A 27,244-nucleotide genomic window follows, 5' to 3' on the forward strand; every position below is an offset into this window, starting at 1 on the left:
ATACCCTCTTACTGATTATTTGCTTATTTGTCCCTATCAATGTTATTTGTTCCTTTTTTTTTTAACAAACTCTTAAGAATAATGTACAGACACTAATACCCCCTAAGAGCATGTTTGGTAAGAGTGTTTTTTGTGTTGGAAATGGATTCAATTGAAGCATTAGCGTTACAAATTGTTTGGTCGAAAGACTTGAATTACAATTACCATTACCTAAAGGTTAAGGCTTAAGGGTGAGCATAATAGGGTACCTCGGTTGGAACCTGTTAACATGTTCCTCAAAATGAGAACTAGAACGGAACCCGTTGAACAAGTTCCTGGAAAGTGGGAACCGGAACCTGCAAGTTCCGGTTCTGATTCCGTTGCCGATTTAGGGTACCCTATCTTTCAATATATTTCTTTTTTTTTGCAAAATTATTTCAAAATAAATTGGAAGGTCATAAATTTACAACTCTTACAACTTGCAAGTACATCAAACCAAATATAGTTATTTACCAAACATAATACATATATTTATGACTATTAATTATTTATTAATTCATAAAATTTTGGACTTAATTTGATATATGATTAGCGTTAAAATAATACTTTTAATAGGTTACAGGGTACCCTATAGGTTCCGATTCCAAAAAAACGAGAACATGAACCGGAACTTGTTGCAACAGGTTCCCCATTTTACTCTCCGGAACCAGAACCTCTTGTAAAAGTTCCAAAACTGATTTAGGGTACCTTGATTTTTTGCTCATCCCTACTAAGGGTAATGATTTTACCTATTCGTTATCTCTCTAAAACCTAAGGCAACAATTACCCTTAATCTCATCAAAGAAAAATAAAAGGAGATAGTTTTAAATGATTCATTTTCATAACTAAACCAAACAAATAGAAATGTAATTAAGAGTTAAATAATTCATTTTCTCCCTCTTATTTGTTTCCTTTCCACTTTATTTTCATTATTCATATCAAACACCCCTAAAAATATTTATTTACATATTTTTCTCTCATTAATATTGTCAACCATTGGAGGGCTCCCTAAACATGGCTAGCTATGGCGCGCACGTTAGCCATTCTAGTACCAAAATCAATATGAAAATTCTACAGTAAAAATGACTATAATAACTTTTAAAATTGGATGGGAGTGATTTAATGATATTTGAATCATATTTTAATGCTGAAATGAATTAAAAATCATTTCTCTTTTTTTAGGGATTCATTTTATATTTTTAAAAATTAATATTCTAATATTTGAATTATTTTTTTCAAATTATTTTATGAAAACAGTTTCAATTATCAATAAAATTAAAAATATTAAGTTTCTTTATCAAGAAATAATTAAAATGATTTTTAATTAATATTAACATTTGAAAATAATTCAAAAATCAATAAATAATAACAGTTCATTTTTAAAAATTATGGTTGTCATTTTCAAACGACAACCACACAATCATCCAAAAGAACCAACTTATTCCCAAAAAATACTCAAAACTTTTTTTTTTTTTTTTTTTGGTGAAGAAAAAATACTCAAACTTAAATCTTAATAACCAGACACATATTTGACCCAACAATCAATGTTTTTACTCTTTTATGATAAAATAAATTAAAATGTTATGATAAAATAAATTAAAATTTTAAAAGAAAGTTGTCATGAAAAAGAAGTAATAAGTCAAAAGCCACCACTACCATGAAAATTAAAAACCAACATTTTTTTTTCCAATGAAAATGAAGGAACCATCACTTTTATCTACCTCCCACTTTCATATCATATTTCTGAAAACACTGGAAAAAGGCAAAGGTATGTCCCAATATTAGAATTTAAATACAACCAAAAAGAAGAAAAGAGCACTAACATAAAAGTGGCCTACAAAAATAATGCAAGTAATAATAAAATTATTAATAAATAAATAAAAATTTGGCAATAGTACAGTACAGATTTGTATCACGCTCCTCATTCAAAACTGACACCTAATAATATCACATAGCAGTTGAAATATGACAAAATGCCCACCCACTGAAATACAACTAAACATTCTTAGCCAAAAAAACTTCCAATTTAGACAGCATTTCTTGCTTGTTTAATATGCAAGAAACTACAAAACTTTAGTTTCTTCTACCAAAATTTCTTATCTTTGAAAGATGGTGCAAAGAAAGGTGATAAACAATAAGCTTGGAATTCAAGCTAGTATCCTCAAAACAGATAAGAAGCAGGCCATCATAAATCCCTCCATCCAAAACCATGATGGCAAGACCAAAGGAGCCGATTTGAAGGCCGTGAAGATGAAGAAATCGCGGTCTGTTAAAAGGTCCAACGTCGATATTAGTCATCACACGACACCGGAAATCCATGAAGTGGCTCGGCAGCTAGGAAAGCCACCTCAATTTGTCACACCGGTGAAGACTCCGAGCCCCAAGAAGACTTTACCATGTAAGTATCCTTACATGTCCCCGAATTATATGAAGAGTACAAGCAGTTCTGAGGCAAGAAAAGAGAGAAAAACAGCTAAGGAAAGTAGCAATGCTAGCATTTCTAAGCTTCATAAAGTTGCAAAAACATTAAATAAGTTATCTAGTTTGAAAAAAATGAGGGCCTTAACAAAGTCACCTAGCTTTAAACACACAAGATCAGGATCCTGTAAAAAGGTTGTTTTATGTCAGAATGATGATCTTGATGTGCAAAGAGCTACTTGCTCATCAACCTTAAAAGATTCTAAGTTTCCCCATTACCTTAAACTCAAACCCGGGGCAACTGAAGCCGAAGGAAACTCGGTGTTTAAGGTCTGCCCTTATACCTATTGTTCCCTTAATGGCCATGAACATGTCTCTGCACCTCCCTTGAAGCGCTTCTTGGCTTCAAGGCGGCGGCTGCTGAAGACCCTGAAAGTTAAACCAGAAGTCCTTTCCCCTCGTATTGCTAAGGCGACTGAGAATAACAAGGCCATAGAAGAAAGGGATCGAAAAGAAGATTTCTTCGTCGAAGTCTATGTCCCAGATAAAGAGGTCTCTGAAAGCATGTCTGATGGGCCATGCTCTGAAATTGACTTACAGGATGATCTTGATCAAACTGAAGACACTAATTTATCAGGCATAAATTTCAGTCTTGAAGATGTAGATTTTCCACCAACTCCTCTTCAGACACAAACATCATTTGAGAGCCAGAGCTCTCCTAGTGAGTTCTTTGGCGAGAACTCGGATATGGAGTGGGAAGAGGGGCAAAGTCCTGCCACCCATGACAAATATGAGGATTATGTTCAGACAGAATACAGTAAAGTTCAAGATGAACCAGAGTTTGAGTTAAACAATGGTGCAAGCGAGTATTTGGAGTTCCTAGCTGATGCATACACACCATGTTTTCATGATGAAATTGTGGAGTGCCTGAGTTTCAGTGATACAGACTCTTTGCCAGATAACGAGTCTACCCAGACAGGTACTTTCTTCGCACTAATAAAAACATATGTTCAGTATTTACTTCCTAGATCACAGTTAAGCTACATTTGATCATTATTAATGATACTCTATAAATATGGAACTTAAGGATCATAAATCTAGAATTTTATATAAGATAATTTCTATTATGATTTCACTGGTATATCAAAAGTAAAAACTATGGGTAAAAGTACATTCCCATAGATCATAGATATATTAATTTGGACAATTATGAGACATCGTATTGCAACCGAACCCTACTTCATACAGTGTTCACTGATTAGATCATAAAATATACACAAATATTACAATATACTACTACTAGATAGAATTATGGTCAAAATCTGTTCCAATGATCATACATATATAAATTTGGACAATTATGTAGACATCGAGTCACATTCAAGCCCCACCTCAGATAGTGTTAAGTACTGATTAGATCAATTTTACAAAATGTTGTTGGATATCATATATAATTGCAACCTGACTGTGACATCTGGTGCAGATGATAAGTACGTAAAAGAGCTAAACATGGTCATAGATGATATGAATTTTGAACCAAAGAATGAAATTACTGAAGAGTCTCACCTAAGTGATGAAGCAACTGTCCATGCTGTGAAGCTAGAAGATGAGTCCATGAACGAACAGGGCACATCTTTGTTTGACCTTATTGAGGAATTTACTGAGGCCCAAAATGAAGAACTTGAATCTTATGAGTTTGAAGTTGAAACAGATGCTGATGAATCAAATGAAGGAAACTACACAGTAGGAGATATCAGAGAAGAAGATGTTGCTGACTTTGTCTTGGAAGATTCTTCTCGTACTAAGGAAGATTCTGAAACTGATCAGAGTGATTCAGGGAATGAAGCTGATGCTAGCCATAGCATTACCAATAACGGAAATGTCTTTCCAGACAAAGATTTTACAGAATGGGAAAGGACTAAAGCTGACAATTGCACCAGTAAAAGAGCAGCAAATTCCGAGGAAGAAGAGAAATATTCAAACAACGTAGAGCTTCGCTCAGATGAGAATACTGATGTTGAAGTCAAAGAATCAGAAACACAAGATCACAAGACAGAAGCAGCAGATGCATCTCTTAACATCAGAAACAATATACAAGAAGCCAGAAAACGCATTTCCAACAAAAGAGAATCTGATTGCAACTTAGAGCTCCTGGATAGCTGCAGCAAATTAAAGAGGTTTTTGAGATGCAGGAAAGCAGATGAGGACATTGAGGAAGAGAAAGAATTTAACCCAAGAGGACCGAACTTTCTTACAATTGAACCTGAACCGGAATCAGAGAAGGTAGATCTCAGGCACCAGGAGATGGATGAGAGAAGAAATGCAGACGAGTGGATGCTCGACTATGCACTTCAGAAGACAGTCAACCAACTTGCTCCTGCTCGAAAAAGGAAGGTGGCATTACTAGTCGAAGCTTTTGAATCAGTTCTGCCAATACCAAAGTTTGAGTCGCATATGAGGAAAAATACATCAGGCTTCCCAAATGCAAGACCCATTCAAGCTTGCAGATAATATATTTTCTTTATAAAGGTAATCTTAAACAGCCTACTTTAATCAATCTACAGCTTGGTTCTTAAATTATTTCCCCAGTTAGATTATGATACATTTGTTTTTCCATCCAGTAAGAAAATGTGCACCTTAGCAGTTCTTTCACAATGCATAAAAATGGTAAGGAAATGCAGGTTACAAGCAACCATGCAGCTGATAGATGTACTGAAAATGAACTACTGCTCAGATGTGTGCAAATAGAGTAATAGACAATCAGAACTCCAAGTACAAACTTTTGTGTTCCGAACAGTATATCTGAGTAGGACGCGGTAGTAAGTTTAAGTTAGCTATTGATAACTTAAGTTGTAGTGAATTTGTGTGACAGACTGATAGATGATCTTGCTTCTGTTTTCTAGGCTTGTTCTGTAGAAGTGTGCCGTTTGCTTCAAATCTTATAATTTAGTTGTATGGTACTCTGGTGGTTTAAGTTATGTGCTTCAGTCACACAACTTTTGGTTCATTCTGTTTCATTGTAACTTGTAACCATACTTTAACAGCACTACTAGAAAATCGAAATCCTCAATACCTTCATCAAAGTAACGCTACCCCAATTCAGATCCAACCGAATTTCAGTTGATACATCATCAGTTTGGAGATATGCAGTAGATTTTTATAATGCTTAGTCAATAGAGGTTTAAATACTTTTAAATGTGTCCTAACATGGTACGGAGTAAAAGGTTATCATCCTATTAAGCCATTAAGGTATATATGGATAACTATTATTCATTGTCCGTCCTTAAAGCCACAAACTAGTCTAATGCATATACAAGTCTACAACCTTAAGCCACTTTGTTTATATTCAATTCCAACTGCACATTGTGACATTGACCAACAAAAGATTCATTCAAGAGTAACTCAAACTTCTCAAAAAAAAGCTTCCAAATCACTATATCCTAAACCACTTGATCATTGAGAGAAGAATCAAACTCAACATTAATTCCTTTTTTTCTTTTTTTTTTTGGCCTAAAAAGATTAAAGGTGCTACTAGGTATACCTGGGTACATTATAGAAGTGTTGCTATTTACAAATTCTTAGTTGTTGTTGGGTGCAACTACTTCTAAGTGTACCACTGTACCCAAGAATGAATTTTCGCTCATATTATCAGTTCGCTCAATAAAAACTTTCCAAATGAGCAAACAGATAAGACTGTGGAACAAGATAGAGGTGTTGATTTGCTTAGCCAATTCCCCATATCCAAACCATTACAGTATCCACAAAGGGAGAGTCTACAGTACATGACATACACTGTTATGTATTATAAATGATACGTATTGCTATGTACTACTAAATTAGATATATAGATTTAAAATTAAAGCTTTAATTTTTTTTTTTTAAAGAAAAAAGTTAATTCCTCCTGCCAAAAAAATTAAAAAGTCGATTCTTTCTCCTCCCAATTTTGCTTTCCACTTTAATTATTTCATGTAGCTTGAAGCAAATTATAATTGGAAGGAATAAAATCACTCAATATCATTGATTCATTGAAGATTCAATTGAGGTAACTAATTTGATTGTTTGTCAATTTTAAATCTTCCTCACATATCTAAAACCCTAATTTGTGTTTCCAATATTGGATCAATCAATTATTAACATTTACCTTCATTGAATTCGTGATTAATATTTCAAACATTGAACAATCATATTTCATTTAATTATTTTTGTATCAACGAATATTAAAGAATAAATAATAGCATTGATATAAACATAAAAATATTAATTGAAATCTAATGTGGGCTTCATGGCATTGTAGGGGCTGCACTTAGGGACATCAAATCAGTGTGGAAGTGCCCGACTAGTGGCTGCATCAAGGCTACTGATGATGCTCATATTCCAGCTGGGAATTGGGCATGTGTTGGTGTTGTTTTCAGAGAGATGGTTTGGGTATAGAAAGTTGTGGATCGTATTTGTTTGATGTTTGTTGTTTTTCTCATGTTCAAAGAGCTTGTACCACATTAGCTCACCTAATGGCACTGTGGGATACAAGTGTGAATTCCGAGTATATATGTTTGGGATTGATTATGTACTTGTCTTATACGGATTAGAAACTCTTTAGGTCAAAATCTGAAAAAATTGTTGTCATCTATAATAATAGATCACTTCATCATCAAGTGTTATATGATTATCAAAGCTAGGTAATTAATAATTATTCAAAAGTTTTAGGGTTTGAACGTAAGTGTTGTGTTGCCAAATCAAGTGTTTGCTCAATTGCTCTTATGTACGAGTAAGTGACATGGTTTGTGCTTAATAATTTCATATTGTGTGGACATTTAGTTTTGTACTCTTAAAATTGTGTTGTATTTTCTATTGAATAGCTTGAAAGCTTATTGACTCAAATGATAGAGCAATGTACCTTTGTACATAGATGTAGGTTCAAATCCTACATAAGCTCTGGTACCTTCAAGTGAAACTAGGAAACACTTGACCATCTTAGCTAGATTTAAATTTGTTTAAAAATACAAATATTAAATAGTATATTAGATAAATAGAATTAGTGGTACATAGCATTACATTACTTTAGTGGTACATTGTGGTACATGTCATTTACTATAGAATTTTCGATCCGCAAAAGTATAAAACCCTGATGGAAAAAACATCTTATGCAGTACCAATTCGAGGCTGTCTAAATGCCAACCTTTAAATCACATGCTGGTACCATCATATGAGGCCTATCAGTATTTTTGGATCTTATGTTGGTACAATATTTATATTTTAACACGAGGTTTAAAAATACATATGAACAATTATTAATTTATTATTATCATTAACGGCTAGAGTAATTGATGGCGACCTTAGCGTGGGCTAATGGGCTTCGTTGCATCAAACATCCTGTCTAAAGAACGTCCAAGCAAATGCAAGTGAGACATAAAGAAGCAAAATTGATCAAAAAATGCTACTCCGTAACAATTCTCTCATACAATACATTATAGAATTCGTCATGTCTCCGTCTCCCTTCTCATTGGCATCCTACCCACGAGTTTAGGTTTATTCCATCGGTTAAATTTCAAAACAACATAAAATGGGTATTGGCAACCCGGACAAGGAAGAGGAGAGTTTGGTCCGCAAACTAGGCGGAGGTAATAGGCCAATAGTACCACCTTTCCTCTTTCTCCAATGTAGGACACTCACAACCGGCTACAATGGGTTTCAACACCATCATTATATAAGCTACGGGTAATATAATTCTACTCACAAGTGTCTCGCCCGCAAATATTGGGTCATTTAAACAGTGAGGGTTGAGGTCTAGTCTAGTTGTCGTTCAATTTACCAAAAAAAAAATTACGGAGTATGTTCTAACTTTTCTAAGATGCTTTCAAATGACCTTAAACAAGTATGTAAATCTAATCCAGACTGTAATGAATGCAATTCTAACCTTTAAAATTTAGAGTAAAATGTGTAATTAAACAGAAATAGCAAAGAAGATAACATTGGTGCAATGGTGCTGATGGCTAACCGTTGAGGAAGAACGATGGACTGCATAACAGTGCAATGAACGTTTGTCGGGACTGAGAATGCGAGGTTTTGCTTTTGTTGCTGGTAACGGAACAAATTCTCTAAATTAATTTTGCTTCCTTTGAAACTACTTGTGTAGGAATTATAGAATTGTCTGGTTTTTTTTTTTTTTTTTTTTTTGTCTAGGCTGGTTAGGAGAAGAGCCCTATCGGGCCGAAACTTCTCACACGTCCTCTCAGTCCGTGTTAGCGCAAATTTTAAGATGCACCATGGTGCACCTAGAAATAGGTGCACCACGCCTATACTTTTGAATATTTAGTAAAAAAATCTGAACAATTGCAAATTTTGAACATGTAGTAAAAATATCTGAACATCGCAAATTTTGAACATTTAGTTAAAAAATCTGAACAATCGCAATGCACCACACATATACTTTTGAACATTTAGTAAAAAAATATGAACAATAACAAATTTTGAACCTTTAGTAAAAAAATATGAACAATCACAAATTTTGAATTATTGCAAGTCAAACAAATTTTGAAAGAAGTTTGTCTGACTCGTAATAATTCAATAGTTTTGTAATATAAACTGAACATTTACTGTATACAAAATGAACATTTCTTTATAAAATATGAACATAAAAATTGCATGTTTATGTTCATTTTTTGTGACGTGTTCATATTTTTTTTACTAGATGTTCATATTTTTGTAAAATGTTCAAAAAAATTTCACTAAATGTTCAAAAGTATAGGAGTGGTGCACCTATTTCTAGGTTCACCATGGTGCACCTATTTCTAATTGTCGTGTTAGCAAGCTAGGCAATTTGAGAGTTGGGTGGAAGGGTAAGGGAATCTCTACCCTAAAGTGTCTCTTGTGGCGTTTGATCCTACAAGTTTATACTCTATTACCTTATAGTTGTGAGATACAAACCATAACACATAACTTGGTATTATAAAATTGTCAATTGAAATGTTGGGTTCAAGTTATGTCATTACTCATTATATCATCTATAGCTAGAACAATTCTGATTCTGACTAGGTCAATAACGACCTTTTAGGTTGGGATGACTAGGTCAATAACGACCTTTTAGGTTAGGAATGGTTTAATATTCGTACAGTGTTAGGGCCTGTTCTCATTGACTGAACTCAGCTTGAACTGAACTGAACTGAGCTTAACTGAACTGAACTGAATTGAGCTGAACTGAACTGAACTAAAATGAATATTTTATAAGAGAAGAAAATTATGAGCGGAGCTGAACTGAACTGAGCTGAACTGAGCTGAGCTGAACTGAACTGAACTGAATTTCAACGTAATAAGAGAACATGCCCTTAGTTTGTATTGTGTTTGGTTATATCAAAGCATACCAATTTTTTGTCTAGTTAATATATGCTTGATTTGGGTTTGTTTCGATCATCTATTTTTATTTTATTTTTTGTTAAGTTAGTTTGGTTTAGACCAACTCATTTTGGATTTGTATAAATTCATTTCAAGAAATTGTCATCAAGTTTTTTAGGTTCGAGTTAAATCAACTTTTAATTTAAGTAGGTTATAAATCAACCTACTTATGCAACCCAATTTGTTGCACAATTAGATTGCCAAATATTTGCCTTGGTCTCTTGGATGAATCATTTACTTAGGTGTAGTTTATGAGAAAAATTAATTAATACCCTAATGTATGTTTACTCTTCTAGCAATCTACCTACTATAGATTTTACACTTTGCACTTCAATTTGACCTTTTTATAGTTTTTTTATCTTTAACAACACTACAAGTCTACAACAGAACTATCATCAGAGGATTCAGAGGGATGGATTTCCACTTATTAATGTTTGGTGTAAAAAAAGTGGACAACTGTATATTAGATAATCTTGTATGGGTTTTGTTATAACTTTAATACGTTGAATTACACACGTAGACCCTGTTCAATTCACCTTGAAAAAATAACATTCAGCAAAAATAATTTAAGTTCATTAAAAATAATTTTAATTTAGTAAAAATAAGTTCAATTCAATAAAATTAATTTCATTTTAGTAAAAATAATTTCACTTCAACAAAAATCAGTAACTCTAAAGAAGAAATATAATAGAGAAACAGTAAAAATAATTTCTGTTCGCAAAATTAATTTCATTTCAGTAAAATAATTTCAGTTTATTAACAAAAATAAGGTGAAGTGAACGGGACCGTAACACTATATAATCTCCGGGAGTAATGTCAAGGTCCTCAAGGAAATAACTAGTTTGTTTGTAAAAACCAAAATACAAAAATTATCCCCCACAAATGCACAATTATGAAATACATTTATATATTACGGAGTACTTATATATCCATTACTACTTTTATCTCTTTAAAATTGCGCTCTTTTTTTTTTTTTTTTTTTATTTGTATGTATCTTTGAGTTTGTCCTCATTCCTTTTTCATTTAACTTGGTCCCCATAATCTCTCGTTAACAATATTTTCTATCTCACATGTTAAATGGTAATAATACCTACAAATACAACACAACTTTTTGAAAGCGATTGATTAGTTTTGAGACAATTAATAAGGACAAAAAGAGTATTAGTTTGTCCCGGACTTTAGGATTTAAAATAAAAGAAGACATATTTAGTAGTAGTATATTGTACGAATATAAGACAATAACATTATCTACATTGCTTAGTAATATTGTGGATTTGTGGTCCTTGTGAAGTTGTGAGCTCCCAAGATCAGTATCCTAGATAAAAACTCACCTTGAAAGTTTGAAATGGTTAAATACATGACTTGCTTCCTTTTCAATGAAATTCAATTGTCCTTCTATAAGGTGCATGTAAACAATCCAATCACCATTTCCGGTGCTACTAACCATTGGCATAACATACCCTGCATTACCATCCCATGGAAAATGATATGATCCGAACATTGGCTTACCCCAACCAAAATCGACCTTTGATATAGGAAATTGCTGACCGGATGACATTACAAATGCCGGTCCATCATCCGTCCCACTACTATAGATCTTCGCTAGACATGGTTCAGGACGATGGACTTCTACCCAATCGATCAGGTCTGGAAAATGCATGTTGTTCACCGCCTTCTCTACAATTTTGTGGACTTCTAGAGCCACCCAATCTAATGGTTTAGAATTTAAATCACATATCCTGTTCTCACTAAAGGGAATTGAGAGCACATTTCCAAAATAACTACTAATTAGTCCTTTTTGCTTGTTACAATTTCCCTTATTACCTAGTCTTGTTCTACCATCCACTACAATGCCCATTTTACACATCTTGGAAGCTCCAATACTCGGGTTACCTTCCTTTATGCTAGCATGTTTCGATATTAACTTCCACATAAATGCGCTAAAGGATTCGAGTTTAGTCCCTTTTGCTTGAGATTGAATATAATAGACATCTTTAGCATGGACATGGTATATACGGCTAACAAGTGGTTCATGTATGCTTGATAATAGTTCATTTTTCCTAGGAGTTAAAGACGAAATAGGTACATACATTTCATCCAATGAGGGACCATACGAACAAGGATATCGAGCATTGAGGAATGATCTTGTAAAAGAGGGCACCATTGAGATTGGCTTTGAGTTAGCTATCTCAGCCCAAGATACTAAGAACATGTTAGTTGAGTAAGCATCAGCTACACGATGATCAAATGTGCAACCAACTACTATTCCTCCACATTTCAGCTCCGTAGCCTACATGGTTAATTTGTGGCAAGCAAGGAAAGTTTGTCAATTGCTATTTTTTGATATTGCATATGTAATCTATAATTAAGTGCAATTTTAAAAATTACTACTCCGTAATATTTAAAAGTAATAGGGAAATTCTCTTTGGTGAACTCCTCCAAGTTTTTAATTTTCTAAGTGGTAAACATTCTTAAAATTTATTATTAATGGTAAACCTAAATTTTTTATTACCATTGATAAGTGTTATTTTAATAAAAACCCTTAACTATAGTTAGTTTTTTTTATTTTTTTAATAACTAAATTATTATTAAAATATATTTCAAAAAAAAAAAAACCCTTCCCCACCCAACTTAGCCACCAGCACAGCCAGCGCCGCCCGTCCACTTCCCCCCACCAATGCCGGCGCCACCATCCACTTGCCCCCCCACCAACACTGGCGCCGCCCAGATGCACCTTCGTCGGTGCGTTGGCCATGGATCCCCCACCTCCTCTCTTTCTCTCAATCTCGATCCCCTACGGCCTTACTTGTTGTTGCTCCTCTCTTTCTCTTTCACCGCCTCACTACCGACCACGGTCCCACCCCAAACCACCCCGAAAACCAGCGAACCTCCCTGTCAACCCTCTTCCCTAGTTCACAATCCCTTAAAACCATCCCAAAACACCAAGAAATACCCAAACCCGTTTAGGATTTCGATTCCCGGTGGTTTTTGGTGGGTTTCTGGTGGTTAAAACCCAAATTTGACCCTAGGTTATTGCGGCTTGCGGTGTTGGCAGAAGTGGTGTGTGCGGTTTGGTGGTTGTGCGGGGCGAGTGCAGCAGGTAGGTTGTGGGTGTGAAGGTGTTGTGATTAATTGAGGTTGATGGTGGTCGGAGATGCGAGGTCACGGAGGTGGTCGATGGTGTTAATTGGTGGTGTGTTGTGAGAAGGTGGTGCGGTGGCTTTGGTTGTGGCCGGCGCCGGGGAAAGGGGGATCGAGGCTACCTGGTGCCGAAGGGTCTGGGCATGTTGGCTGACTGTGGTCGTGGCTGGGGGTGGGTTTTTTGATTTTTTAAAAAATAATTTATTTTTTTAAAATGGTTATTTTAAAAGCTAACCATGGTTAAGGAATCAATTAATTATATCATTAGTTTTACCAATGAAATTTTAAAGATAACTAGGATTTACCATTGATAATAAATTTTAAGAATGTTTACCACTTAGAAAATTAAAAACTTAGAGTTCACCAAAGAGAATTTCCCAAAATAATAAAATTTTAAAAATAAAAATAAAAAATTACTAGTAAGATTTATTGACTTTTAACATCTTTATAAAATAAAATAAAATAAACATGCTGATTTTGGATTTGATTCACTTTTTTTTTTTAGTATTTTACCAAATTATCACCTTAAAAAAAATAAAATAAAAACTTTTTAGAATTTCTTTTGCCACCAAATAATAGGTTTCGTACTTGAATAGTTGAATCTATTAATTGGTGGCAAAATTTTTCTAAAAAAGGTGGTAATTACAAAATTGATATCTTAAATTGATCAAATAAAATATTTTTTTTTGACCAGCTTAACCTTCTTTTATTTGACTTTAACTGAACAACCTCCATCCTTAAATCTGTTAAGAGGTGGAACAATCAAAGTAAAAAAATATTCCAGTGGCAAAATACAAGAACAAATCGTTGGCATTACTTTGGTTTTCTGTTTTTTAGTTTTTTGTTTTTTAAAACCATATCATATAGTGCATAAAAAATAGTTAAACCTATTAAAATCATGATAATTTTGAAAACTGACAACAGAAAAAGGGAAATACTTTTTTCTTGTTTCCTGTTTTTGATTTTTTGTTACTGAAAACTGAAACTAAAAATGATGCCAAAAAAAAGTTTAGTACAGTAGTTGAATTTAATGCAAAACTCAGTTTTTTAAAGGTTAAAAAAAAATCACACACAAGAATGTACTACCTCTGTTTTTCTTCTACTCACTTATTTTATTTCATTTTGGACAAATCGTTATATAATTTTGCTTCTCTCTTGCTTCAAAATATTACTCCGTCATTGTTTTCACTCTTTTTCTTTATCTACTTTTTTTTTTATTTCATCTACTACGTTTCTCTTATTTCTATATGATTCTACCTTTCTTACTTTGTTCATCTTTTTCTTATGCACACTTATTTTTTTAAATATTTTCTATGATTACATTTCTAGTTTTTTCATGTTCAGAAGAGAATGAGTAAAATTGTAATGCATAGGGAAAATGTCTAGAGGATTATTTTCTCACTATACTAGGGAGTGATGATCAAAATACAATTACGCATTACTCCCTCCGTTTTCTAAGTGGCACACTAGATTATGTGTAGAATATATAAAGTAGGTTAAATAATAAATATATAAGTGGATTAGAGTTCGTTGGGAAAATAAATGTTGTTAGAAAGTCATTTTTTTGACAAATAGAAAGTCATATTATATGTGTTACATATAATCATTAATTCAAAACCAAAAAATGTGTGGAAAATAATGATTTAAAATATACGAAGTACAAGATAGTACAGACCGAATAGAAGTCAATCCATTATATTTAAATTTACCTGTACGGAGAACACACTACGTTGCTTATTGTTCTTGGGCAATAACTTGCCTTCAACACTTTCATCCGGATTATATAGGTTTAGATCATAAAGTTCAACATCGGCATAGGCCTCAGTGAACTCAACTCCTTGGTTATTGCCCATTAACTCAACTTCACCCTTAGAATTATGTACAACTTCACTAGAAAACACAGAGAAATGAACCAATGCTTGAGCAAGGCTGTTTCGAGGGTGCTAACCAATTGACCGAAAGGCGAAAATCGGCTACCATAACTTGGACATTTATAGCAAAAGAACACACCCACGTCTACAGGAGGCAATAACAAGTCTAAATTTGAGAGTGGTAATCTATGCTCGATTATATGGTGTATTGGTACTACTTTCTTCTTTCTTTTAACCCTCACTTGGAATTCTTCTTGGGTTTTCTCCCCTTCGTACACTAATAAGCTACGACTCATTTTGGAGGACACAATTTTTGTTAGTATACATCCCCTTAAATATCACATAATTAAATCAACATGTTGTACAAAAGTGATATGGTCAACTGGTCAAGGTATGTATCTTGTGGTTAGGAAACGTTGTAGGACAAACACATACACTTTTGATTTAATTGAGAACGTGACATAGTGGTCCATAACTAAAATTACTCCCTCTAAAGTTTTTAAATGTTTAACCGACTTACAGATTTAGGAAAGTGAGTTGAATGAAATAAAATATTATACAAGTGAGATTTAATGATAAAAAGTAATGCATTATCAAAATATGTATAATAAAAACAGGAAGAAAATGAAGAAACATAGGAAGTAATTTATTCTTGCATATAATAGGCTCTCATAACCTTAGAGCAAAGAAAAATGGATTTATTTATATATGTATATGTATGTCTTGCTTAATTGGGATTTATTATAACTTTAGTAAGTTAAAATTTAAAGCAATCGCGCTCAATCTTATACTCTTATTCTAAAAACTTGAGCAGTATACTAAACCTAAACCCATTTTACAATACATTAATTAAATTTAACGTTTTTTCATAACTACCTAAAAGATCATTAACATGATGGTAAATTTTGCTAGAAATTTAAATAGTGTAAACATAGTTCACATGTCCGATCAGTTAACCTACTTAGCTAGGCTACTATAATCGAAATTGTGATTAGTGGCCAAAAGGTTGTCAACTCGGGCCCAAAATTACCCAACTTGAAAATTGGTTTGACTATTCAAGTTTACAATAAGCTTGTAGTGTCCTAAAATAAAGGTAGTGACTAAATAATTTACTCCAGTTGTTAATATGTTGTGCAAGGAATTTCATCATATACTTAGAGGCCGCTTAAGCAGTTATTCCTTGTTTGGTGTTTGCGTATTCCTAGCTATTTAACTTTGAGGCTCGTGGCAAAATATGAGTTCCTCGCATTGTCTTATAGTCGCGTCGTATTTAATAATGGTACTTTCCAGGAAGCATTGTTGGCCCCTGCGGCCCTGCCTAGCAACATACGGAGTAGTGACTAATTTTGGAGGGCTGTGAAAGCAACTTAGCAACATGTGATTTTTGCAGAATTGGTTGTCAAGCAACATGTCAAGTTCTTTCTTCTATCGTTAAAAATCAACATTGGTCAATGGTAGAGAACTCACTAGTACTATCAATAATTGGGTTTTTTTTTTTCTTTAGGAAATCAAAAATAGCTTCAAAATAATGTATTTGGTATGGATTAATATGAATATTAATAGCTTTAGAATACTTGTACTTAATTTTTCTTACTTTTCCACTAACATGTTCTCTTCACCCTACAAAAATATTATAAGTAAGAATAAATTCAGTTTGGTAAAAATAAGTGATGTTCAATAAAAACAAGTTTAAATCAATAAAATTTTGTAGTTATAAGGAAATATAATAATAGAAAATTAGTATATATATATATATATATATATATATATATATATATATATATATATATATATGTTTTAATAAGTTAAAAGTAAAAAATCAATTCATTAATTTTAGATTAGTAAAAATTATTTAAATTTCAGTTCAGTCTAAATAAGATGAAGTGAACAAGACATAAGCCAACAACATTCTTTTGTAAAACAAGCAACCTAAATACCTAATATATTTGAGGAGGAATATCCTTTATTGGAAACCAATAGCTATAAGCTAAAAGTTACTCAATTTTTATTTTACCTTTAAGGCAATTTCTTTTCAACTTAAAAGAATAATATTAAGTAAAATTGATAATTTTAGTTATATAAATTTAAGTTCAATTTCGTAAAAGTAATTTTTAGTTCAGTAAATATAAGTTTAATTTAGTAAAAATTATTTTTACTCCTATAAAAATCAATAATTTCTAATTTCTGTTTAGTTAAACAATTTAAGTTCGCAAAAAATAATTTAACTTTACCAAACATAAGGTGAAGAGAACACAATCTAAGTCAACAATATTTCTTCCGTAAAGCAGGCAATCTAATACATACCTAATTTTAAGACCCTCCCCCTTCAAAAAAAAAAAAACAAAAAAAACAAAAAAAAAAAACCTAATTTTAAGACCCTAAATTTTTAGATTTATTAATGTGTGGTAACCCTAGGGGCACCGCCTCAGTGCTGCTCTTAGACATGTATTCTTTACGTACCTTTGCCTCACAAACAATGACTCCCTTTATAAAGAGGATCATGCTAACCTCATTGGTACAACCAGATAAATTGATACGATTAAAATTTTTATGATTTACAAATGTAGACAATAAAATTTTTATTAGTACATGATGGGCTTCAACTTTCGTAAATATCTTAAAATCTCTATATTGACTTAAAGGGTGTGTTCTATTCATCTGATTTTTACTTATCTAAATTTATCTGATCTTATCTGAACTTATTAACCCTTATTAGAACTTATTTTAGTTATAAATTAAACTTGGGTAGCCCTAATTAACCCTTATCACAACTTATCTGAACTTCTCTCTTATTTGAATTCATCTTATATGAACTTATTAACCCCTATCTGAACTTATCAACCTTGAAATAAGTGGAAATAAGGTGAATAGAACAAGGCCTTATTTCGACTATTGTATGAGAGATGGGCCTTTTGGGATTTGTTCCACTAAACCTCTTGAAATATCTAAGACGTGTTGTTTTCATAAGAAACTTAGTCCCAAAAAGTTATTGTAAAATTTGAAAGCAAACTTCTTAACAAGCTCTATTTAGGGTAAAAATACCCTAGACATGTGGACCAATGAGAGGAGGCCACGTGTCGAGCTCAGGATGGCCCGTGTGACTTAATATCGTTTTGACACTTGGCGCCCTCAGATACATCTCTGAAATGGCGGCCTTCAAGGGCCCAAATCCCTAGGAGCGCCGTTTTACGGCGCAGCCCACTGAAATTTAGGTCAAGTGACCTAGAAGGGGCACGTTCTCCAAGGACCCTATAAATAGGAAGATATTTCCCCATTTTGGGGACACATTCAATCATTTATTACACCTACATTATCTCACATCAGAGAAATACCTGAGCTTGGAATCCAGGCAGATCCCCACCTAAATTTCCGTACTCTTTATTCCCTTTCAAGCTACTAACTTGATTGTTGGAGGCGGAGCTCCAACCACCCGGAGTCTCTGTTGTTTTGCAGGTACAACTCAGCTAGATCAGACTTCGTGACGTAACTCTCCCGAGGGACAAAAACACCCAAAACATTTGGCGTCGTCTGTGGGGAGAGTACCTCGAAGATGGTTCAAGAGTCTGTACCACCCCCTAACCGTCTGGGCGATGACCCAGAAGTCTTTACAGACCAGCAGGAGGATGAAGATCCTCAGGTCGAAACCTTTACAGCCGATGATGGCTCTCTCAGAACTAAGCGCATCCGGCCCAGAGACACTCTGGAGCGGGGTGCCTCCCAGGCGGGTACAAATCGACCCCCTGGGCAGCCGGAAGGGGAAACCCATACGGCCGCTAGATCTGCACCTGTCACCCGAGACGAACTCATGAGATTCATGACAAGTTTCAAGGGTGAAATTAAAGAGCTGATCACCCAGAGCAGGGCTGGCCCAAGTAGAGGTCAGCCGACCAAGAAGACTCCTCTGGAAAAGGAGAAGTCAGTCAGAGAAAGGCAGCCCACTCCTCATCCAAAGAAGAAGGCAGCCGGGACCATTGATTGGTAAAAAATTCTTCTTCCTAAGAGGAATACCAACAACACCCGCCGGACTCAGCAGCCGGTGGGAAGTAAAAAATCAACTCTTGATGCCCGGGAGATTATCAACCGGAAGAGAAATCAACAGTTGTCTGAATCGGCTTCTACGTCGAATTTTCCAGACAGCTTTAACAATACTTCTGCGGGGAATGCACCTTCCTTGCATGAGAGTCAGACAGGCGGTAATACCGTCCACTTTGGCCCTCAGATGATCGGGACTGCACCGTATGCACCTTCTCAGGTCTATGGTCAGTACCCACCTTACTATATTCAGCCGACTCTCTTCGGAGGTCAGGCGGCATACCACAATGTCCAGCCACTGGACTGGCAGCTTTGTATGCTCTTCCTGGGTGAACAACCTTCTGAGTTCACCCGGGAGATAACCGAGGCGGCCTAGCCGGCTAAGGTTAAGAATGTATTGGTTGGTACCTATGATGGTACCACTAATCCGGAAGATCACCTCATGGCTTACACCAACCTCATGTACTTGCAAGGGTTGGATGATGCCACTTTGTGTCGTTGCTTCCCGGCCACATTGAAGGGCATTGCCCAACAATGGTTTGGCAATTTGCCAGCCGGGTCCATTGATAGTTTTAGGAATCTTGCCTTCCTGTTTGCTTCCAACTTCTCAATGAACATCCCTGCTAAGAAAACAAGCTTGGACTTGAGCACCATTAAGCAGGGGGAGAGAGAAGGGTTGCGCTCCTATGTCAGGCGGTTCAATCTGATTAGAATTCAGATTCAGGGACTGTTTGATGAGGTAGCTTTTACAGACTTTTTCAAAGGTCTGAGAGACGGGTCGACTTCTAAGTTCGACCTAGTTAGAAAAGGGGCTTTCACTTTACAGGCGGCCGTGAGGGAGGCGGAAAGCTATATTCAAGCAACCGACCTCTGCACGCCTGGTAATCAGTCGACTCCAAAAAGTCTGACAAACAGAAAGACAGCCGGCCTGCTCAGCCGGCCAAAAAGAAAGAAGAGAGCAAGAAGAGAAAAGAAATCTGGGTGGTTAATGATTCTGACCATCCGTCCCAGAAGAAGAAGAAAGAATTTAAACCGTACGTCCCTAAGTACGAGTTTAACAAGGACTGCAACTCCATCCTCATGGAAATTAAGGACCGGCTGTCCCTAGAGAAGCCGAATCCAATGAAAAGTTCCATTCTATCAAGGAACAAAAATAAATTTTGCCAATACCATGAGGAAGTTGGCCATGACACCAACGACTGTTTCAGCCTTCAACAGGCGTTGGAGCGTCTGACAGACAAGGGGATGCTGAAGTCCTACATTTCTAAGTCCCCAGCCGGGGCAAAGAAGAAGAACAAGGGTCAATCCTCTAAGACTACCTCCAGCCTGCTAGTAGCTCAGATACCGACAAGGAGCCGGTCTACACAATAGCAGGCGGGTTCTCATGTGGTGGCCCTACTATCCGGGGGACTAAGAACCATCTTCGAAAGATGGACAAAGATGATGATGGGCAGGCGTCTGCAAGCTCCTCCTTCCCAGACGTTCTGATCACTGAGAAGGACAGGGGCAGTGTTCGCCGTCCGCATGATGACCCGGTCGTCATTGAATGTAAGGTTGTCAACCAGCTGGTTGGACGGATCCTTATTGACACCGGCAGCTCATCAGACATCATCAGCCTCCGGTGCCTGCAAAAGCTAAAATACAATGACAGCAGCTTGCATCCGGTTACCCACCCCTTAGTTGGCTTTGGGGGTGGAATGGTTTACCTAGTCGGAAGGGTTGATTTACCAATCCGACTGGGTGAGAAAGGAAAAGGGCGACACCTGGTCGTCAAGTTCTTGGTCGTTGAGGAGCTGACCGCCTACAACATTATTTTGGGCAGGCCAACCCTCAACGAAGCCAAGGCTGTAATATCCCTTTCCTCATGCTCATCAAGTATGAGAGGGATGACGGCTCTGTTGGTTCCTTGAATGGGGATCAGAAGACGGCCCGGGAGTGCTATCTCTCAGCCGTCAACGATACAGTGGCTCCAGAAGGCCAGGAACCAATAGACCTTGACAATGTCAAGGATGCCGACCAAGTACCAGCCCCACCAGCAGCCGGTAAGAAAAGAAAGGCGCCTCTGCTGGTGGAGGTGAAGAAAGAGAAAAAAATAGCAATCACTGACCGGTGAACGGTCAGATGAGCTCCGTCCCCAACCGGCTGGTGAACATATTGATATACCTCTGGACGACAGCCGTCCGGAGCGTACCGTGAAGGTTGGGACGGTTGCTTTTGCTAAGTTGGGTGCAGACTTGCACCTTCTGCTGAAAGAATTCAAAGACATTTTTGCCTTTGAAGTGGAAGAGATGCCAGGTGTCAGCTTGGATCTTGTTGTCCATAAACTCGCCGTGGATCATAAAAAGAAGCCCATCCGGCAAAAGAAAAGAAATCACAGCGAGGAAAGAAGTCAGGCGGCAGCTGCCGAAGTTAAAAAGCTGTTGGATGCTGGGTTCATTCGGCCATGTAATTTCCCCGACTGGGTGGCGAATGTTGTGCTTGTAAAGAAGCCGAATGGTACCTGGCGTATGTGTGTTGATTACACAGATCTCAACAAGGCATGTCCCAAGGACAGTTATCCGCTTCCTAAGATCGACAGTCTGGTCGATTCGACAGCCGGGCATGCCTTGATGAGTTTTATGGATGCCTACTCTGGCTTCCATCAGATACCCCTATGGAAGAAAGATCAAGAAAAGACGGCCTTCGTCACTGATTAGGGTTATTCTGTTACACTGTGATGTCGTTTGGCTTGAAAAATGCGCTGGCCACGTTCCAACGGATGATTAATACGGTCTTTGTTAATCAAATTGGGAGGAATGTAGAGGCGTACATTGACGACATGATAGTCAAATCCAAACAGCAGGCGAATCACCTTGTTGATCTCCGAGAAACCTTCACCACACTCAGGCGGCATAAGGTTATGTTAAATCCTAAGAAATGCGTCTTTGGTGTTGAGTCTGAGAAGTTTCTCGGATTCCTGATTGATCAAAGGGGGATAGAGGCTAACCATGAGAAGATACAGGCGGTAATTGACACGAAGTCACCCCGCACTGTCAAGGAAGCACAGAGACTAACCGGTTGCCTGGCGGCCTTGGGGAGATTCCTCAGCCGGTCAGGTGACAAATGCCTTCACTTCTTCCAAGCAATCAGGAAGAAGACCAGATTTGAATGGGGAGATGATGCTGAGGCGACCTTTCAACGGATGAAAGAACACTTGCACTCTTTGCCAAGGCTTGTTAGTCCACTGCCTAGAGAGGTGTTATACATGTACCTAGCCGTCTCAGATCATGCCCTCAGTGCCGTTCTCCTTGCTGAGAGAGACGGTGTTCAGCTTCCGGTCTATTTCATTAGCCATGTTCTAAAAAATACTGAGCTCCGATACCCCATGGTAGAAAAATTTGGCCTTGCCCTGTATATGGCTTTCAAGAAATTGAAACCATATTTTCTGGCTCATCCGGTGGTAATCTACATCGACCAGCCCTTTAAGCGGCCAATGTCTACTTTGGAGTCATCCGGCAGAATGTTGAAATGGGCTATTGAAATGCAAAGTCTTGAAATCACTTTTGAACCTAGAAAGGTAGTGAAAGGTCAGGCGTTTTCCGACTTCATTGTTGAAATGACACGACCGGTGCAACCGGATAACATTGACCAGGTTTGGAAAGTGTATGTAGACGGAAGCTCAACGAAGAACAGCTGTGGTGCAGGAATTATACATGAATCCCCTAAGGGGGGACAGATTTGAAGATGCACTGCGGTTTAAGTTTCAAGCCTCAAATAACGAGGCGGAGTATGAAGCCCTGCTAGCCGGAATCCGCATGTGTAAGGCAGCAGGGGCAACTAAAATTGACGCCTATTCTGATTCACAGTTGGTCGTCAGCCAGTATGAGGGAAAATATGAGGCAACTCATCCGGCTATGATCAAATATCTTCAGGCAGTCAAAGAAGAGGCTGGGGCACTTAAGGAATTCCATCTGAATCAAGTGCCTAGGTCAGATAACAACCAGGCGGATGCGTTGTCCAAATTGGCTTCATCCGCCTGCTGTGATACGCCTCGGTCGGTCTTTTGGGAAGTTCTTGAAAAGAGAAGCATACATGAAGAGCCCATTGGAATCTTAGACCGAAGCTCTACCTGGATGGATGGCATCCGGGCATATTTAGCAGACGACAAACTTCCTGATTCACCATAGGAGGCAGCCATCATGAAAAAGCGAGCAGCAAACTTCGAGTTGAGAAACAGAGAGCTCTTCAAGGCGGGTTTCCTTAAACCTCTATTGAAGTGTATTACCCTAGAAAAGGGGAAAGAAGTTCTCGAAGAATTGCATGCTGGGTACTATGCCTCTCATGTAGGCGGCAGGTCCCTAGCCGTCAGAGCCAGGCGGCATTACTTTTGGCCTACTCTTGAAGCAAACGCTAAAGAGTTGGTCAAAAGATGTGACAAATGCCAAAGGTTTGGCCTACTTATTCACCGCCCGACTACTGATCTGACGGCAATCCACAGCCCAGTCCCATTCGCTAAATGGGGCATGGATATCTTGGGTCCTTATACGCCTTCTCCAGGCGAAAAGCGCTACATTTTGGTGGTTGTGGATTATTTCACCAAGTGGGTAGAAGCTGAGCCGGTTAAGAACATCAAGACAAAGGATGTCATCTCTTTCATCTGGAAGAACATCATCACCCGGTTTGGGGTACCTATGTCTATGGTGTTTGATAATGACCCTCAGTTTGAGACCCCCCAGCTCAAGACTTGGTTGGGAGATCAAGGTATCTCACATTGTTTTGCATTAGTCGGCCGACCCCAAGCAAATGGCCAGGTTGAAGCCTTCAACAAACTCATCTCAAATGGCATAAAAAAGAAAATCGAAAGAGCCGGTGGCTTATGGGCAGAAGAATTAATTCATGTCCTATGGCCCATCCGGACTACTACTAAAGGGGCAACCGGAGAAACCCCATTTCTTATGGTATACGGTGCTGAAGCCGTCTTGCCCATTGAGCACTACGAGCCGACTCTCTTATGCTCTATGATGAAGAGGCGAATTGGGAGGCCATGCGGCTGGCATTGAACTCCCTCCCGGAACGTAGGGGAAATGTTGTCTTGCGCCACGAGATATACCGTCTGAGAATGACCAAAGCCTACAACAAGAAAGTGCACAGGCGCCCTTTAAAAGTGGATGACTTTGTGTTACGAAAAATGGAGGCAACCGATAGGGCCAATGAGGCTGGGAAGCTAACCCCTAATTGGGAAGGCCCCTACCAGATCTATGAAGAAGTCAAGAACGGCACCTACCGTCAGGAAACCCCAGACGGTCGCCGCCTGCCTAGAACTTGGAATGTAGATAATCTAAAAAAGTACTACTTTTGAGAATGTATATTTTTGTAAATAGTGAGTCAATTAATGAGAATTCAGACTTTGTTTGCAAAATTGTTTTGTTGTTTTTGATTATCCGCTTAGCTAATACTCAAACGAATTCTTCATTTAATTAACTAAGTTTGATACTTAGTAAAGGTTATAATTGCTTGACCGCCTGGGTACTACTCAGACAGATCTTTTGTTTATCTAACAAGTTTGACACTTGGTATAATAATTGTCTGTTCGCTTGGGTAATACCCAGACGGACTCTTCGTTTAATTAACTAAGTTTGATACTTGGTGTAATCCAATAATGGCTTGTCCGTCTAGGTAACGCTCAGGTGGACTGTTTCTTTAACTAACTAAGTTCGACACTTAGCGTAAATTCACTTTTGTAATAACGCTCGGCCAATGTTCCGATTAAAAACTAAGCACAAAAACGCTTAGTGGCTATACAACCGGTCTCAAACAAGACCAAAGGCCAATATGGCCGGATGGTTGCTTATTTTATAAAATCGCCTGTCCCAACATGGACAAAGGCGTCCGGCGACACCCCTCCGGGTGCAATCGTCGCAGAGAACGGACTATTCGTCGGTTCTATGTACCAATGTAGATGGTGAAAATTGAACGACCAAATTGGTCAACTCATAGTCGTCTGACCAGAATAATCTAAAGAACGATTAAGTTACCGAATATCGGATGCCCTGAGGCATCAGTCGGTCATCGGCTGAAGTTCTCACTTAGGTTATTTATTCCAAAGTTGCACTTACTCCCCCTATTGGGGAAAAAGGTTATGTGTAATGGCTATGTATTAACCGCAGACGGAATATAACCGCCTGGGTAAGAAGCTCAAAGCACCCACTCTTATGGCCGGCTATGCACTTGGTTTGGGGCAATCACCATTGTGATTGATTGGCCTAAAAACACTTCATACTTCTTCTAGTATCAAGTGTTTTCAAGCCAATCAATCAATTTGAAATAAAACCAACCACATAGCCGCCCAGGGGCAAGAGCACCGGATTGCAAATTGCCGCATGCTTTTTTAAGTTAGGCAAAATATTAAAGAATTGCAAACATACGCAATATTCAAACTCCATACCCAAACGCAAACATATATAAACACCGACTGAGTCGGAATACTTCATTAATATTAAAAATGGCACAAAGGCCAGAATTAGTGTTAGCCGGAATCACATCCGGTGAAGAAACAAAAAATAAAATTGTTAACCCAACCCCATGGTTGGTAAAGATACAACAAAACACGGCATACAAGCCGGTAAAAAAAATGGTTGGCATACTGCCGCAGAAGTTGGGGAGGCCCGCCTAAGGCTGAGGTGGAGCCTGCTGCTTCGGCTGGTTTGGCCTTCGTCATGCTCATCCGCCGCCGGCTCCTCGTTATCAGAGACGTCATATCCCTGCTCAGCAGCCCAATCCTTGAAGCGAGGCGGTGGAGCATCACCCAGTAACTGGGCATCATACACCTCAGTGGCGTAATCATACCTCAGCTTATAGACCTCAAAGTCTATTTCTGGGTAAAGGAGACTCCAAGTGATCTTCAGCCGGGCCAGTTTTCCGCGCTCATTCTCCTCCGTCAGCCGTTTTTGCTCTTGGGCAAGCTCGTCCGACTGCTTGTTTCGCAGATTGACAAGCTCCATCCCCAGGCGGGAAACGTCTGCTCGGAGTTGGGCGTTTTCCTTATCAGAATCTTCTAATGCCTTGAGGTCTGACTTGGAACCCTTCAGTTGCTTATCAAGGTCATCAGTCCGGTTGTTAGCTTCGTCGTTCGCAGCCGTCAAACTCCGGATCAGCTCCTCCTGTTTCAACTCCACTTCTTTAATCTTTAAATCACACATATAATTAGCATATTCAGCAGAGTTGAGGTTTTCAAGGCCCCTCCGTTTCGCGTCATTTACCTCTTCTTGTTTCCGCTTGAAGAGGCCCCGGAGGCCATCCACTCTCACCATCACCTGAGACAAGAGCAACCGGATTATGAGTTACTTAGCAGAATTAAAGATAAAAGATATCAAGGTTGTAGGATTCATTACCTCAGCCAATTGGCCCATTATCCAGTCGAAGTCCACTACCTGCAGATCAGGTATGGAGTTCTTCTCTGACCGGGTGAGGGTCCTCACCATCCGTTTTGCAAAGCCCGCAAGATCCGGCTCGTCAGAAGTCAAATCTGCATCAAAAGTAGTACTCTGTGAGAAAGAGGCAGCGTAGTTGGCATTCATACGTTGTCGGCTGCTGACTGACCCCCCAGAGGGATCAACCTTAGTCTTGATTCTCATGAAATCAAGTGGCCAAGATATTTCAATCTGTCCCTTACCTTGGGTATTCGGATGGGGTGCAGGCTTCTGCTTCTCCCCAGGTGTTGTCGCACCGGCTGCAACATTAGGTGGCTCGCCACCCTTCGATGCCGTAGAGGCATCCGACGCTTTCTTTTGTGAGCACTCTGAGCTTTCGCTCAGAATTCTCATCGCAGCAGGCGATTTGCCCCCGGTCGTTGGATGACCGGATTGGGCAGAAGTTTGTTTCTGGGGAGGAGGGTCCTTCCTGGCGGCCTTGGCATCCGGAGTCTTCTCCAGATCGTCTCCTTGCCTTTTGAGCAGCTTGGAGAAGGATCTTGGAATTCTCTTGGCGGAGTCCTGAGAGGCAAACAAGGGTAAGTATACCCAACCGGCAAAAGTAAAAAAAAAAAAGAGAGAGAGAAAATATGCAAACACATAAAGTCAGGCGGTCTTACCCCGCCTTTCTTGGAGTCTTTGGCTTCGACAGCTGCCTTCTTGGCAAGCGCAGCCTCTTTGCGCAGCAGCGCCGCAGACTTAGCCGGAGTCTTTGCCTGGTCGACCATTCTCAAGGCGCCGGCTGCATGAACAGAATTCATGGTTAGAAGAAATTATGGCAAGTTTGCAATAAAAATAAAATAACAATCATTCCGGATGTAAAGTTTTCTACCCTTGGGAAACATGGTACTCAGCCCGCAGGCGGACAAGAAGCACTCGTCCTTGAAGAAGTCCGGATGGGGGATCCAGTTCTTGGGAACTGTGATG

At 38.1% G+C, this 27,244-nt stretch overlaps 1 protein-coding gene and 1 pseudogene across 3 annotated transcripts; one reads left to right on the plus strand and one right to left on the minus strand.

Annotated features, from left to right (window-relative positions):
* The first annotated feature begins 1,872 nt into the window (after window positions 1-1,872).
* On the plus strand, window positions 1,873-7,126 carry LOC110715029. Of its 3 annotated transcripts, none has more exons than XM_021893601.1 (3): window positions 1,873-3,415; window positions 3,920-4,965; window positions 6,731-7,126. In XM_021893601.1, exons 1-2 carry the CDS (start codon window positions 2,128-2,130, stop codon window positions 4,945-4,947), a joined length of 2,316 nt encoding a protein of 771 aa, XP_021749293.1. In that variant the 5' UTR covers window positions 1,873-2,127; the 3' UTR covers window positions 4,948-4,965; window positions 6,731-7,126. The 3 variants fall into 3 exon arrangements, with proteins under 3 accessions (XP_021749293.1, XP_021749291.1, XP_021749292.1); XM_021893600.1 differs by lacking the exon at window positions 6,731-7,126 and adding an exon at window positions 5,058-5,443 and having other exon boundaries at window positions 1,874-3,415; XM_021893599.1 differs by lacking the exon at window positions 6,731-7,126 and having other exon boundaries at window positions 3,920-5,443.
* A 3,662-nt stretch (window positions 7,127-10,788) lies between these two features.
* On the minus strand, window positions 10,789-27,078 carry LOC110715115 (annotated as a pseudogene).
* Between the last annotated feature and the right edge of the window lie 166 nt (window positions 27,079-27,244).

Source organism: Chenopodium quinoa, unplaced genomic scaffold (assembly GCF_001683475.1).
Source record: "Chenopodium quinoa cultivar QQ74 unplaced genomic scaffold, ASM168347v1, whole genome shotgun sequence".
NCBI classification, from domain to species: Eukaryota; Viridiplantae; Streptophyta; class Magnoliopsida; order Caryophyllales; family Amaranthaceae; genus Chenopodium; species Chenopodium quinoa.

Excerpts from the sequence above, each read along its gene's own strand:
- LOC110715029 (XM_021893601.1), top strand. The coding sequence starts at position 2,128 with ATGGTGCAAAGAAAGGTGATAAACAATAAGCTTGGAATTCAAGCTAGT. Across the intron at positions 3,416-3,919 it reads TAACGAGTCTACCCAGACAG|ATGATAAGTACGTAAAAGAG; the intron begins GTACTTTCTTCG and ends CATCTGGTGCAG.